The sequence below is a fragment of the Salmo trutta genome, chromosome 33 (genome assembly GCF_901001165.1).
Source record: "Salmo trutta chromosome 33, fSalTru1.1, whole genome shotgun sequence".
In the NCBI taxonomy this organism is placed as follows: domain Eukaryota; kingdom Metazoa; phylum Chordata; class Actinopteri; order Salmoniformes; family Salmonidae; genus Salmo; species Salmo trutta.
Window position 1 is genome coordinate 38,594,462 of NC_042989.1, and position 12,500 is coordinate 38,606,961.

At 47.1% G+C, this 12,500-nt stretch overlaps 1 protein-coding gene across 1 annotated transcript in view; it reads right to left on the bottom strand.

The window, feature by feature from the left end:
• Positions 1-12,500, bottom strand: part of LOC115172965 (protein EFR3 homolog B) — a gene marked incomplete in the record, with an annotated part of 49,740 nt that overhangs the window by 16,635 nt on the left and 20,605 nt on the right. Inside the window, 3 exon segments of the mRNA XM_029730886.1 lie at positions 5,298-5,409; positions 5,800-5,952; positions 12,234-12,369. Of these exon segments, the coding sequence (XP_029586746.1) occupies positions 5,298-5,409; positions 5,800-5,952; positions 12,234-12,369 (401 nt within the window).

A 12,500-nucleotide genomic window follows, 5' to 3' on the forward strand; every position in this document is an offset into this window, starting at 1 on the left:
CTGAGGTTGAATTTGCGCTGTTGCACCTTCTTCACCACACTGTCTGTGTGAGTGGACCATTTCAGTTTGTCAGTGATGTGTACGCCGAGGAACCACACTCCCAGAGCCCTCACCTCCTCTCTGCAGAATGTCTCATCATTGTTGCTAATCAAGCCTACTACTGTTGTGTCGTCTGCAGACTTGATGATTGAGTTGTAGGCGTGCTTGGCCACGCAGTTATGTGTGAACATGGAGTACAGGAGGGGGCTGAGCACGCTCCCTTGTGGGGCCCCAGTGTTGAGGATCAGCGAAGAGCTGTTGTTTCCTACCTTCACCACCTGTGGGCGCCCCGTCAGGAAGTCCAGGACCCAGTTTCACAGGGCGGGATTCAGACCCAGGGCCTCGAGCTTGATGATGAGCTTGGAGGGTACTATGGTGTTGAATGCTGAGCTGTAGTCAATGAACAGCATTCTTACATAGCATTCTTACATTCTTACACAGGACTTCCGGTTTGGAGCGAGCAGTCGCACTACGCTTCACTCCACAGGTAATATTACACTTCACTACATTACAACGGTTTGATTTGTTTGATCCGAGCAATTCTTTTCTTTTCTTAGCTAGCTACATAGCCGTCTTTGTATCAATGATAATCGTGTAGCTTAGAGCAATTATCGAAGTTAGCTATCTTCGTCCTCCTAACGTAGTCATCACTGCTAACTAGCTAGTCAACACTGCTAGCTAGCCAACCAGCCAACTTCCACCGACTAGCTGCACTATCTATTACATTACAACGGAACGACTTGACTAGTGTAGTGTTAGTGAGCCAGCTACTTAGTTGTCTTTGCATCTAAGATAATTGTGTAGTTTAGAGTAATTATTAGTAAGTAGCCAGCCGCGACGCCAGACGTAGTCAACACACCTAGTCATCATTAATCCACTGCTAGCTAGCTAGCCAACAGCTAGCCAACCGTTACCGACTAGCAGCGCTGTAGATACCAATACTTTACAACGGAACGATTTGACTAGTGCAGTGTTGGCTAGCTAGCTACATAGTTGTCTTTGTCATAGCTTGATAATTGTGTAGTTTAGTAATTACCGAGGTTAGCTAGCCAGCTATTGCCGTCCCCCGCGACGCCATTTTTCCTAACCCAGCCAACTAGTAACACTGTAGAAACTAAAATACATTACAAAGGAACGTCTTGATTAGTGTTATGTTAGCTAGCTACAAAGTTGCTTTTGTATCATGACAAGGTGTAGTACTGAAACTATCGAGTTCACCTAGCCAGCTACACCTAGTTAGCTACACGGTCAAACAAAGTCAACAACGCAGCCACTGCTAGCTAGCCTACTCCACCAGCCAGCAGTACTGTATCATTTTCGTCATTTTAGTCAATAGATTTTCTGCAACGTAAGCTTAACTTTCTGAACATTCGAGACGTGTAGTCCACTTGTCATTCCAATCTCCTTTGCATTAGCGTAGCCTCTTCTGTAGCTTGTCAACTATGTGTCTGTCGATCCCGGTTCTCTCCACTCTGCACAGGCCATACAAACGCTTCACACCGCGTGGCCGCTGCCACTCTAACCTGGTGGTCCCAGCGCGCACGACCCACGTGGAGTTCCAGGTCTCCGGCAGCCTCTGGAACTGCCGGTCTGCGGCCAACAAGGCTGAGTTCATCTCAGCCTATGCTACCCTCCAGTCCCTAGACTTCCTGGCGCTGACGGAAACATGGATCACCACAGATAACACTGCTACTCCTACTGCTCTCTCCTCGTCTGGCCACGTGTTCTCGCATACCCCTAGAGCATCGAGCCAGCGGGGTGGTGGCACTGGAATCCTCATCTCTCCCAAGTGGACATTCTCTCTTTCTCCCCTGACCCATCTGTCTATCTCCTCATTTGAATTCCATGCTGTCACAGTTACCAGCCCTTTCAAGCTTAACATCCTCATCATTTATCGCCCTCCAGGTTCCCTTGGAGAGTTCATCAATGAGCTTGACGCCTTGATAAGTTCCTTCCCTGAGGATGGCTCACCTCTCACAGTTCTGGGTGACTTTAACCTCCCCACGTCTACCTTCGACTCATTCCTCTCTGCCTCCTTCTTTCCACTCCTCTCCTCCTTTGACCTCACCCTCTCACCTTCCCCCCCTACTCACAAGGCAGGCAATACGCTTGACCTCATCTTTACTAGATGCGGTTCTTCCACTAATCTCATTGCAACTCCTCTCCAAGTCTCCGACCACTACCTTGTATCCTTTTCCCTCTCGCTCTCATCAAAAACTTCTCACTCTGCCCCTACTCGGATGGTATTGCGCCGTCCCAACCTTCGCTCTCTCTCTCCTGCTACTCTCTCCTCTTCCATCCTATCATCTCTTCCCTCTGCTCAAACCTTCTCCAACCTATCTCCTGATTTTGCCTCCTCAACCCTCCTCTCCTCCCTCTCTGCATCCTTTGATTTTCTCTGTCCCCTATCCTCCAGGCCGGCTCGGTCCTCCCCTCCTGCTCCGTGGCTCGACGACTCACTGCGAGCTCACAGAACAGGGCTCCGGGCAGCCGAGCGGAAATGGAGGAAAACTCGCCTCCCTGCGGACCTCGCATCCTTTCACTCCCTCCTCTCTACATTTTCCTCTTCTGTCTCTGCTGCTAAAGCCACTTTCTACCACTCTAAATTCCAAGCATCTGCCTCTAACCCTAGGAAGCTTTTTGCTACCTTCTCCTCCCTCCTGAATCCTCCTCCCCCTCCCCCCCCCCCTCCTCCCTCACTGCGGATGACTTCGTCAACCATTTTGAAAAGAAGGTTGACGACATCCGATCCTCGTTTGCTAAGTCAAGCGACACTGCTGGTCCTGCTCACACTGCCCTACCCTGTGCTTTGACCTCTTTCTCCCCTCTCTCTCCAGATGAAATCTCGCGTCTTGTGACGGCCGGCCGCCCAACAACCTGCCCACTTGACCCTATCCCCTCCTCTCTTCTCCAGACCATTTCCGGAGACCTTCTCCCCTACCTCACCTCGCTCATCAACTCATCCTTGACCGCTGGCTACGTCCCTTCCGTCTTCAAGAGAGCGAGAGTTGCACCCCTTCTGAAAAAACCTACACTCGATCCCTCCGATGTCAACAACTACAGACCAGTATCCCTTCTTTCTTTTCTCTCCAAAACTCTTGAACGTGCCGTCCTTGGCCAGCTCTCCTGCTATCTCTCTCAGAATGACCTTCTTGATCCTAATCAGTCAGGTTTCAAGACTGGGCATTCAACTGAGACTGCTCTTCTCTGTGTCACGGAGGCTCTCCGCACTGCTAAAGCTAACTCTCTCTCCTCTGCTCTCATCCTTCTAGACCTATCTGCTGCCTTTGATACTGTGAACCATCAGATCCTCCTCTCCACCCTCTCCGAGCTGGGCATCTCCGGCGCGGCCCACGCTTGGATTGCGTCCTACCTGACAGGTCGCTCCTACCAGGTGGCGTGGCGAGAAGCTGTCTCCGCACCACGTGCTCTCACCACTGGTGTCCCCCAGGGCTCTGTTCTAGGCCCTCTCCTCTTCTCGCTATACACCAAGTCACTTGGCTCTGTCATATCCTCACACGGTCTCTCCTATCATTGCTATGCAGACGACACACAATTAATCTTCTCCTTTCCCCCTTCTGACAACCAGGTGGCGAATCGCATCTCTGCATGTCTGGCAGACATATCAGTGTGGATGACGGATCACCACCTCAAGCTGAACCTCGGCAAGACGGAGCTGCTCTTCCTCCCGGGGAAGGACTGCCCGTTCCATGATCTCGCCATCACGGTTGACAACTCCCTTGTGTCCTCCTCCCAGAGTGCTAAGAACCTTGGCGTGATCCTGGACAACACCCTGTCGTTCTCCACTAACATCAAGGCGGTGACCCGATCCTGTAGGTTCATGCTCTACAACATTCGCAGAGTACGACCCTGCCTCACACAGGAAGCGGCGCAGGTCCTAATCCAGGCACTTGTCATCTCCCGTCTGGATTACTGCAACTCGCTGTTGGCTGGGCTCCCTGCCTGTGCCATCAAACCCCTACAACTCATCCAGAACGCCGCAGCCCGTCTGGTGTTCAACCTTCCCAAGTTCTCTCACGTCACCCCGCTCCTCCGCTCTCTCCACTGGCTTCCAGTTGAAGCTCGCATCCGCTACAAGACCATGGTGCTTGCCTACGGAGCTGTGAGGGGAACGGCACCTCCGTACCTTCAGGCTCTGATCAGGCCCTACACCCAAACAAGGGCACTGCGTTCATCCACCTCTGGCCTGCTCGCCTCCCTACCTCTGAGGAAGCACAGTTCCCGCTCAGCCCAGTCAAAACTGTTCGCCGCTCTGGCACCCCAATGGTGGAACAATCTCCCTCACGATGCCAGGACAGCGGAGTCAATCACCACCTTCCGGAGACACCTGAAACCCCACCTCTTTAAGGAATACCTGGGATAGGATAAAGTAATCCTTCTAACCCCCCCCCCCTTTAAAGGATTTAGATGCACTATTGTAAAGTGTTTGTTCTACTGGATATTATAGGTGAATGCACCAATTTGTAAGTCGCTCTGGATAAGAGCGTCTGCTAAATGACTTAAATGTAAATGTAAATGTAGTCCTCTTCTCCAGATGGGATAGGGCAGTGTGCAGTGTGGTGGCGATTGCATCATCTGTGGATGTTTTGGGGCGGTAAGTGAATTGTGGGTTTAGGGTGGCAAAAAAGTGGGTCTAGGGTGGCAGGTAAGGTGGAGGTGATATGGTCCTTGACTAGTCTTTCAAAGCACTTCATGATGACAGAGGTGAGTGCTATGGGGTGATAGTCGTTTAGTTCAATTACCTTTGCTTTCTTAGGTACATGGACAATGGTGGCCATCTTGAAGCATGTGGGGACAACAGACTGGGATTCGGAGAGACTTAATATATCTGTGAACACACCAGCCAGCTGGTCTGGACATGCTCTGAGGATGCAGCTAGGGATACCATCTGGGCCGACAGCCTTGCGAGGGTTAACACGCTTAAACGTCTTACTCACGTCGGCCACGGAGAAAGAGAGTCCACAGTCCCTGACAGTGGGCTACGTCGGTGGCACTGTATTATCCTCAAAGCGAGCGAAGAAGGTGTTCAGCTTGTCCGGAAGCAAGACGTCGGTGTCCGCGACGTGGCTGGTTTTCATTATATAATCTGTGATTGTCTGTAGACCCTGCCACATACATTTTGTGTCTGAACCGTTGAACTGGAGGGATAGCAGGCCCTACGGGCCATTCTAGCTCAGACAAGGCTTCCATGGCGAAGGCTTGCTTACATGCATGAATTCATTCTGATAGTGACCTACCCAGCGATAGGTGAGCCCAGAGCAGGGTATATCCCAGGAACAGGGATCTTCCCCATGATGAACAGCATGACCTCTGCTCTCTGGTAGATAGGCAACGTGTTGGCAAAGGATCCTGGAAGGACAGAACACGTACAGAATATCAAGATATGCCCACAAACGAACGAACGCACGCACGCACGCGCACACACACACACAAACACACACACACACACACACACACGTTTGTTGTACTATCCTTGTGGGGACTAAACAATTGATTCCCATCCTATTTTCTCTAACCTCTAAGCCTAATCTTAACCCCACACTCCAAACCTTAACCACTAACCCTAGTTCTAATTATAACACTAAACCTACTAAAGCCTTTTTCCTTGTGGGGACTGGAGAAATGTCCCCACTTGTCAGAATTGTACCTGTTTTACCATCCTTGTGAGGACTTCTGGTCACACACACACACACACACACACACACACACACACACACACACACACACACCCCCACTGACCGATGGTCTTGATGACAGCCTCCTGTAGTTGTCTCTCCTGGTCAGTAGTTGTCATGTTGTTGGAATACGGGTCACAGCTTCCAGTCAGTTCATAGTCCACACTCAGCCTCAACTGTTTCAACAGGGTGTTAAATACCTCCAGCACTGTTGGGCCTACACACACACATACACACACACACAAACAGAGTGTATGTTAGTTGAGCAATACTATATCTAGAATGCTGTACCTGTAATTTATTGACAATGACAGGCTCTGTCTCCCTCTAGTGGCCATTATCCACAATAACAGGACGATGACAGCATGTAGCCTAGTGGTTAGAGCATTGGGCCAGTAACCGAAAGGTTCCTGGATGAAATCCCCAAGCTGGCAAGGTACAAATCTGTCGTTCTGCCCCTGAACAAGGCAGTTAACCCACTGTTCCCCGGTAGGCCGTCATTGTAAATAAGAATTTGTTCTTAACTGACTTGCCTAGTTTAATAAAGGTTAAAAAGAAATGACAGGCTGTCTCCCTCTAGTGGCCATTATACACAATAACAGGACAATGACAGGCTCTGTCTCCCTCTAGTGGCCATTATACACAATAACAGGACAATGACAGGCTCTGTCTCCCTCTAGTGGCCATTATACACAATAACAGGACAATGACAGGCTCTGTCTCCCTCTAGTGGCCATTCTACACAATAACAGGACAATGACAGGCTGTCTCCCTCTAGTGGCCATTATACACAATAACAGGACAATGACAGGCTCTGTCTCCCTCTAGTGGCCATTATACACAATAACAGGACAATGACAGGCTCTGTCTCCCTCTAGTGGCCATTATACACAATAACAGGACAATGACAGGCTCTGTCTCCCTCTAGTGGCCATTATACACAATAACAGGACAATGACAGGCTCTGTCTCCCTCTAGTGGCCATTCTACACAATAACAGGACAATGACAGGCTCTGTCTCCCTCTAGTGGCCATTATCCACAATAACAGGACAATGACAGGCTCTGTCTCCCTCTAGTGGCCATTATACACAATAACAGGACAATGACAGGCTCTGTCTCCCTCTAGTGGCCTCCCTCTAGTGGCCATTCTACACAATAACAGGACAATGACAGGCTCTGTCTCCCTCTAGTGGCCATTATCCACAATAACAGGACAATGACAGGCTCTGTCTCCCTCTAGTGGCCATTATACACAATAACAGGACAATGACAGGCTCTGTCTCCCTCTAGTGGCCATTATACACAATAACAGGACAATGACAGGCTCTGTCTCCCTCTAGTGGCCATTATCCACAATAACAGGACAATGACAGGCTCTGTCTCCCTCTAGTGGCCATTAGACACAATAACAGGACAATGACAGGCTCTGTCTCCCTCTAGTGGCCATTAGAAACAATAACAGGGAAATGTGGAGCTACAGTTCTGGAACGCTATTGCTCATCTATATAGACGGGTAGATTGTTTACCAACAAAACCGATGCGTGCACAACTTTGGAGCAGCACCGGCGGGCTTGGCTTACAAACAAAAGATTATTGGCAACATGTAAATCATATTTAGTTTCCAATCTTTTTTGGAAAACATAAATACATTTGAAACAAGTCACCTTTGATTCACAGCATGGCAGCTCCTTGTCTTTGTTGCTAGCTATCTGACTGTTCTGAATCATAACACCACAGAGCCTTCTGCTAGCTATCTGACCGTTCTGAATCATAACACCACAGAGCCTTCTGCTAGCTATCTGACCGTTCTGAATCATAACACCACAGAGCCTTCTGCTAGCTATCTGACCATTCTGAATCATAACACCACAGAGCCTTCTGCTAGCTATCTGACCGTTCTGAATCATAACACCACAGAGCCTTCTGCTAGCTATCTGACCGTTCTGAATCATAACACGACAGAGCCTTCTGCTAGCTATCTGACCATTCAGAATCATTACACCACAGAACCTTCTGCTAGCTATCTGACCATTCAGAGTCAGAACACCCCAGAGCCTTCTGTTACAGTGGTTGCTCAACTGAAAGTTTTGCGATTATGCTGCGATACTTAGAGGTAATTTGTGGTTTATTACGGTACCCTGCATCACTACTTCATTGCTCCAGACCAGTGCAAGTGGTACTGTGTCTCTAACTGACAACGAACGGGTGGAATAAACCAAATAGAAACTGATAATTGTGTACGACTTCAAAATTGAATTTCAATGAACTGAATGATGAGGATGAAGAAGGTGATTGAATTTAGAAATATAGTGTAAGAAATGCTATTCCTCTGTCCTGCACACCCGAAAAAAATGCACTTATTTTTTTGTTGCTACTCATCAGTATTACTTACTAAAACTGTTGTTACACTAAGGTTTTTATTCTAAGAGAAACTTAGACTACAATTAGTGTGTGGAAATGTTAGGATTATTTTGCTCCCGACCGGTCACGTTGTACAGTGCCCAATTGGCGCAGCGGTCTAAGACACTGCATCGCAGTTTGTTGCTACAGATGCTGGTTCAATACCTGTGCCAGCAGCGACCGGGAGACCCACGAGGTGATGGTAGGCTTTTGATTTCTCTCCCTCTACAAACAGAAATAATTCTAAATAACAAACTGGCTTTATTCACAAATTAGTGAGAATGTCTCACCCCGTGTTAATGAATGGCCTTTTTTTCTCTCTCACTCTAGGTTAAATAAAAACAAAATCATCTCCAAAATATTGTTATTTTTTAAAACAAAGTGATTATTAGATATTCTCACAGATCCTAATGAAAAATGCCCCGTAGATATTAATTTAGAATCCTCCAATCCTCTTATGTTCTTCGTACTACTCCTGACCATCACGTTGTGCAGCGCCATATTTTCTGTTCCATCATAACGGAAACCATGAGGGTTTTGTTTTGAATTTTTCATGGAATAAAAACAGCATAATATTAGTCAAATTAATCAAAATGTGTTACAATAAATCCCATTAAAATATGTTCTTACAAAAAAAGGTTTTAAATTCTCTAGTACAGCCAATATTGAAGAATATTGAATAATATTCTCAAAGATGCCCTCTGGTGGTCAAACTAGCACTAACTAGCATTAATGGTAAAAATGGCTGACAATTAAATAATGTGCCAAGGTGTGCTGCAGTATGACGCAACTTCTAAAGGAGGAACCACTGTAGGTCTCTGACCCGTCTATGGTTGCTAGCCCCAATCCTGACTTCTGCTCTCGTAAAAGCCTGTGTTTTCTGCAAGTTAACACTGGAAACTTATTACCTAAAATGGATCAATTGAAAGTGTGGATTCACAGCTCCAATCCAGATGTGTCAGTAATGAGACGTGGTAAAGGCAGAGTGGAGGAACACCTTCAGTGCTCGGTTGTCTCCACCAAGTCTGTTCCCAAACAATTTGATTTGTTGGTTTTATGCATTAAACTTTCAAATAGCTCTTTGTTGACTGTTGCTGGGTGCTATCGTCCCCCATCAGCACCGGCCTGTACCCTAGCTGCCCTAAGCTCTCTCCTGGCCCCTTTGTCCTGCTAGGTGACCTAAACTGGGACATGCTTAAAATACCTGACCAAGCCCTAAAGCAATGGAATTCCCTAAATCTTTCTCAGATTATTACCAATCCCACAAGTTATGACTCCCAGAAAACACCCAGGAAAGGCTACTCTCCTCGATGTTATCCTCACAAATAATCCTGATAGGTATCAGTCTGGTGTTTTCTGTAATGACCTTAGTGGTCACTGTTTTACAGCCTGTGTTCGTAATGGCTGCTCAGTGAAACCACCTGTCCTGATTTGTCATAGACGCTTGCTAAAAAACTTGAATGAGCAAGCCTTCCTTCATGACCTGGTCTCTGTAAATTGGTGTAGAATCAGCTTGATCCCTTCTGTCGAAGACGCTTGGACCTTCTTTTCTGATATTTTCAGTGGTATTGTTAACAAATACGCCCCCATGAAGAAAATGAGAATTAAAAACAGGTTCAGCCACTTTTTCGACCATGATCTGGCAGAGTTACACCACCTCAAGAATTCCATTTGGCGAAAGGCTCGGCACATGCATACTCAGGGTGACTGGCTCTCATTCAGGCAATGAGAAATAAGTGCACTCAGGATATCTGGAAGGCCAAAGTTAGTTACTTTAAGGAGCAGTTCTCGCTTGAAGGTCTAACCCCAAAAAGTTCTGGAAAACTGTGAAAGATCTGGAGAATAAACCCTCCTCCTCACAGCTGTCCATGTCCCTTAAATTGACGATGTGGTTGTTACTGACAAGAAGCACATGGCTGAGCTCTTTAATCAATACTTCATGAAGTCAGGATTCTTATTTGACTCAGCTCCTTGTCAGTAACAACCACACCACAAGGTGCTGAAGGAGCTCCTTAAACTGGACCCCCCAAAAAACATCTGGATCAGATTTATAGATCCTTTCTTCATTAAGGTTGCTGCCCCTATCATCACCAAGACTATCTCTGACCTTTTTAACCTGTCTCTCCTCTCTGGGGAGGTTCCCATTGCTTGGAAGGCAGCCACGGTGAGTCCTTCATTTAAAGGGGGGAGATCAAGCTGATCCTAACTGTTATAGGCCTATTTCTATTTTGCCCTGTTTATCAAAAGTGTTGGAAAAGCTTGTCAATAATCAACTGACTGGCTTTCTTGATGTCTATAGTATTCTCTCTGGTATGCAATCTGGTTTCCGCTCAGGTTATGGATGTGTCACTGCAACCTTAAAGGTCCTCAATGATGTCACCATTGCCCTTGATTCTAAGCAATGTTGTTCTGCTATTTTTATTGACTTGTCCAAAGCTTTTGATACGGTAGATAATTCCATTCTTGTGGGCTGGCTAAGGAGTATTAGTGTCTCTGAAGGTTTTTTGGCCTGGTTTTCTAACTACCTCTCTCAAATAGTGCAGTGTATAAATTCAGAACATCTGCTGTCTCAGCCACTGGCTGTCACCAAGGGAGTACCCCAAGCTCGATCCTAGGCCCCACGCTCTTCTCAATTTACATCAACAACATAGCTCAGGCAGAAGGAAGCTCTCTCATCCATTTAATAGCAGATGATACAGTCTTATACTCAGCTGGCCCCTCCCCGGAGTATGTGTTAAACGCTCTACAACAAAGCTTTCCTAGTGTCCAAAAAGCTTTCTCTTCCCTTAACCTTGTTTTGAACACCTCCAAAACAAAGGTAATGTGGTTTGGTAAGAAGAATGCCCCTCTCCCCATAAGTGTGATTACTACCTCTGAGGGTTTAGAGCTTGAGGTGGTCACCTCACACAAGTACTTGGGAGTATGGCTAGACAGTACACTGTCCTTCTCTCAGCACATATCAAAGCTGCAGGCTAAGGTCAAATCTAGACTTGGTTTCCTCTATCGTAATTGATCCTCTTTCACCCCAGCTGCCTAACTAACCCTGAGTCAGATGACCATCCTTCCCATGCTAGATTCCGGAGACATAATTTATAGATCGGCAGGTAAGGGTGCTCTCGAGCGGCTAGATGTTCTTGACCATTCGGCCATCAGATTTGCCACCAATGCTCCTTATAGGACACCTCACTGCGCTCTAAACTCTTCTGTAAACTGGTCATCTCTGTATACCCGTTGCAAGACCCACTGGTTGATGCATATTTATAAAACCCTCTTAGGCCTCACTCCCCACTATCTGAGATATCTACTGCGGCCCTCATCCTCCACATACAACACCTGTTCTGCCAGTCACATTCTGTTAAAGGTCCCGAAAGCACACACATCCCTGGGTCGCTCCTCTTTTCAATTCGCTGCAGCTAGCGACTGGAACGAGCTGCAACAAACACTCAAACTGGACAGTTTTATCTCCATCTCTTCATTCAAAGACTCCATCATGGACACTCTCACTGACAGTTGTGGCTACTTTGTGTGATGTATTGTTGTCTCTACCTTCTTGCCCTTTGTGCTGTTGTCTGTGCCGAACAACGTTTGTACCATGTTTTGTGCTGCTGCCATGTTGTGTTGCTACCATGTTGTGCTGCTGCCATGTTGTGTTGCTACCGTGTTGTGCTGCTGCCATGTTGTGTTGCTACCGTGTTGTTGTCATGTTGTCTTAGGTCTCTCTTTATGTAGTGTTGTGGCGTCTCTCTTGTCATGATGTGTGTTTTGTCCTATATTTTAATTTTAATCAGAGTCCCCGACCCCGCAGGAGGCCTATTGCCTTCTGGTAGGCCATAATGATGAATAACAACTTGTTCTTAACTGACTTGTCTAGTTAAATAAAGGTTCAATTTAAAATACAAAAAATAAAAACACCACACAGCCTCCTGCCTTTTAGATACGTTTCATCGTTGACGTTGTAAACCAACCTGACTATACAATCCTCTCAGATCTCAACGAGAGAAAACGATGGCTATGGGTCAATTTGGGATTGGGTGTTTTAGTATAGTACAGGGTGTCCCCCCACAAAACAAACAAACAAACAAACAAACATACTCACCCACAGAGCCACTGGCCTCAATGACAGCAGCCTCAGACAGGACCTCCACTATCCCAGCACGCACTGTGGCTGAACTCTTACTGTTAGCATCTAGATGACCCAGCAGCTGCTGAATAACCAGGTGAGAATGCTGTGACTAGAGAGAGGAGTGGAGAAGAGAGGAGACAGGAGAGGAGCGGAGACAGGACAGGAGAGGAGACAGGACAGGAGAGGAGACGGGAGAGGAGAGCAGAGGAGACAGGAGAGGAGAGGAGACAGGAAAGGAGA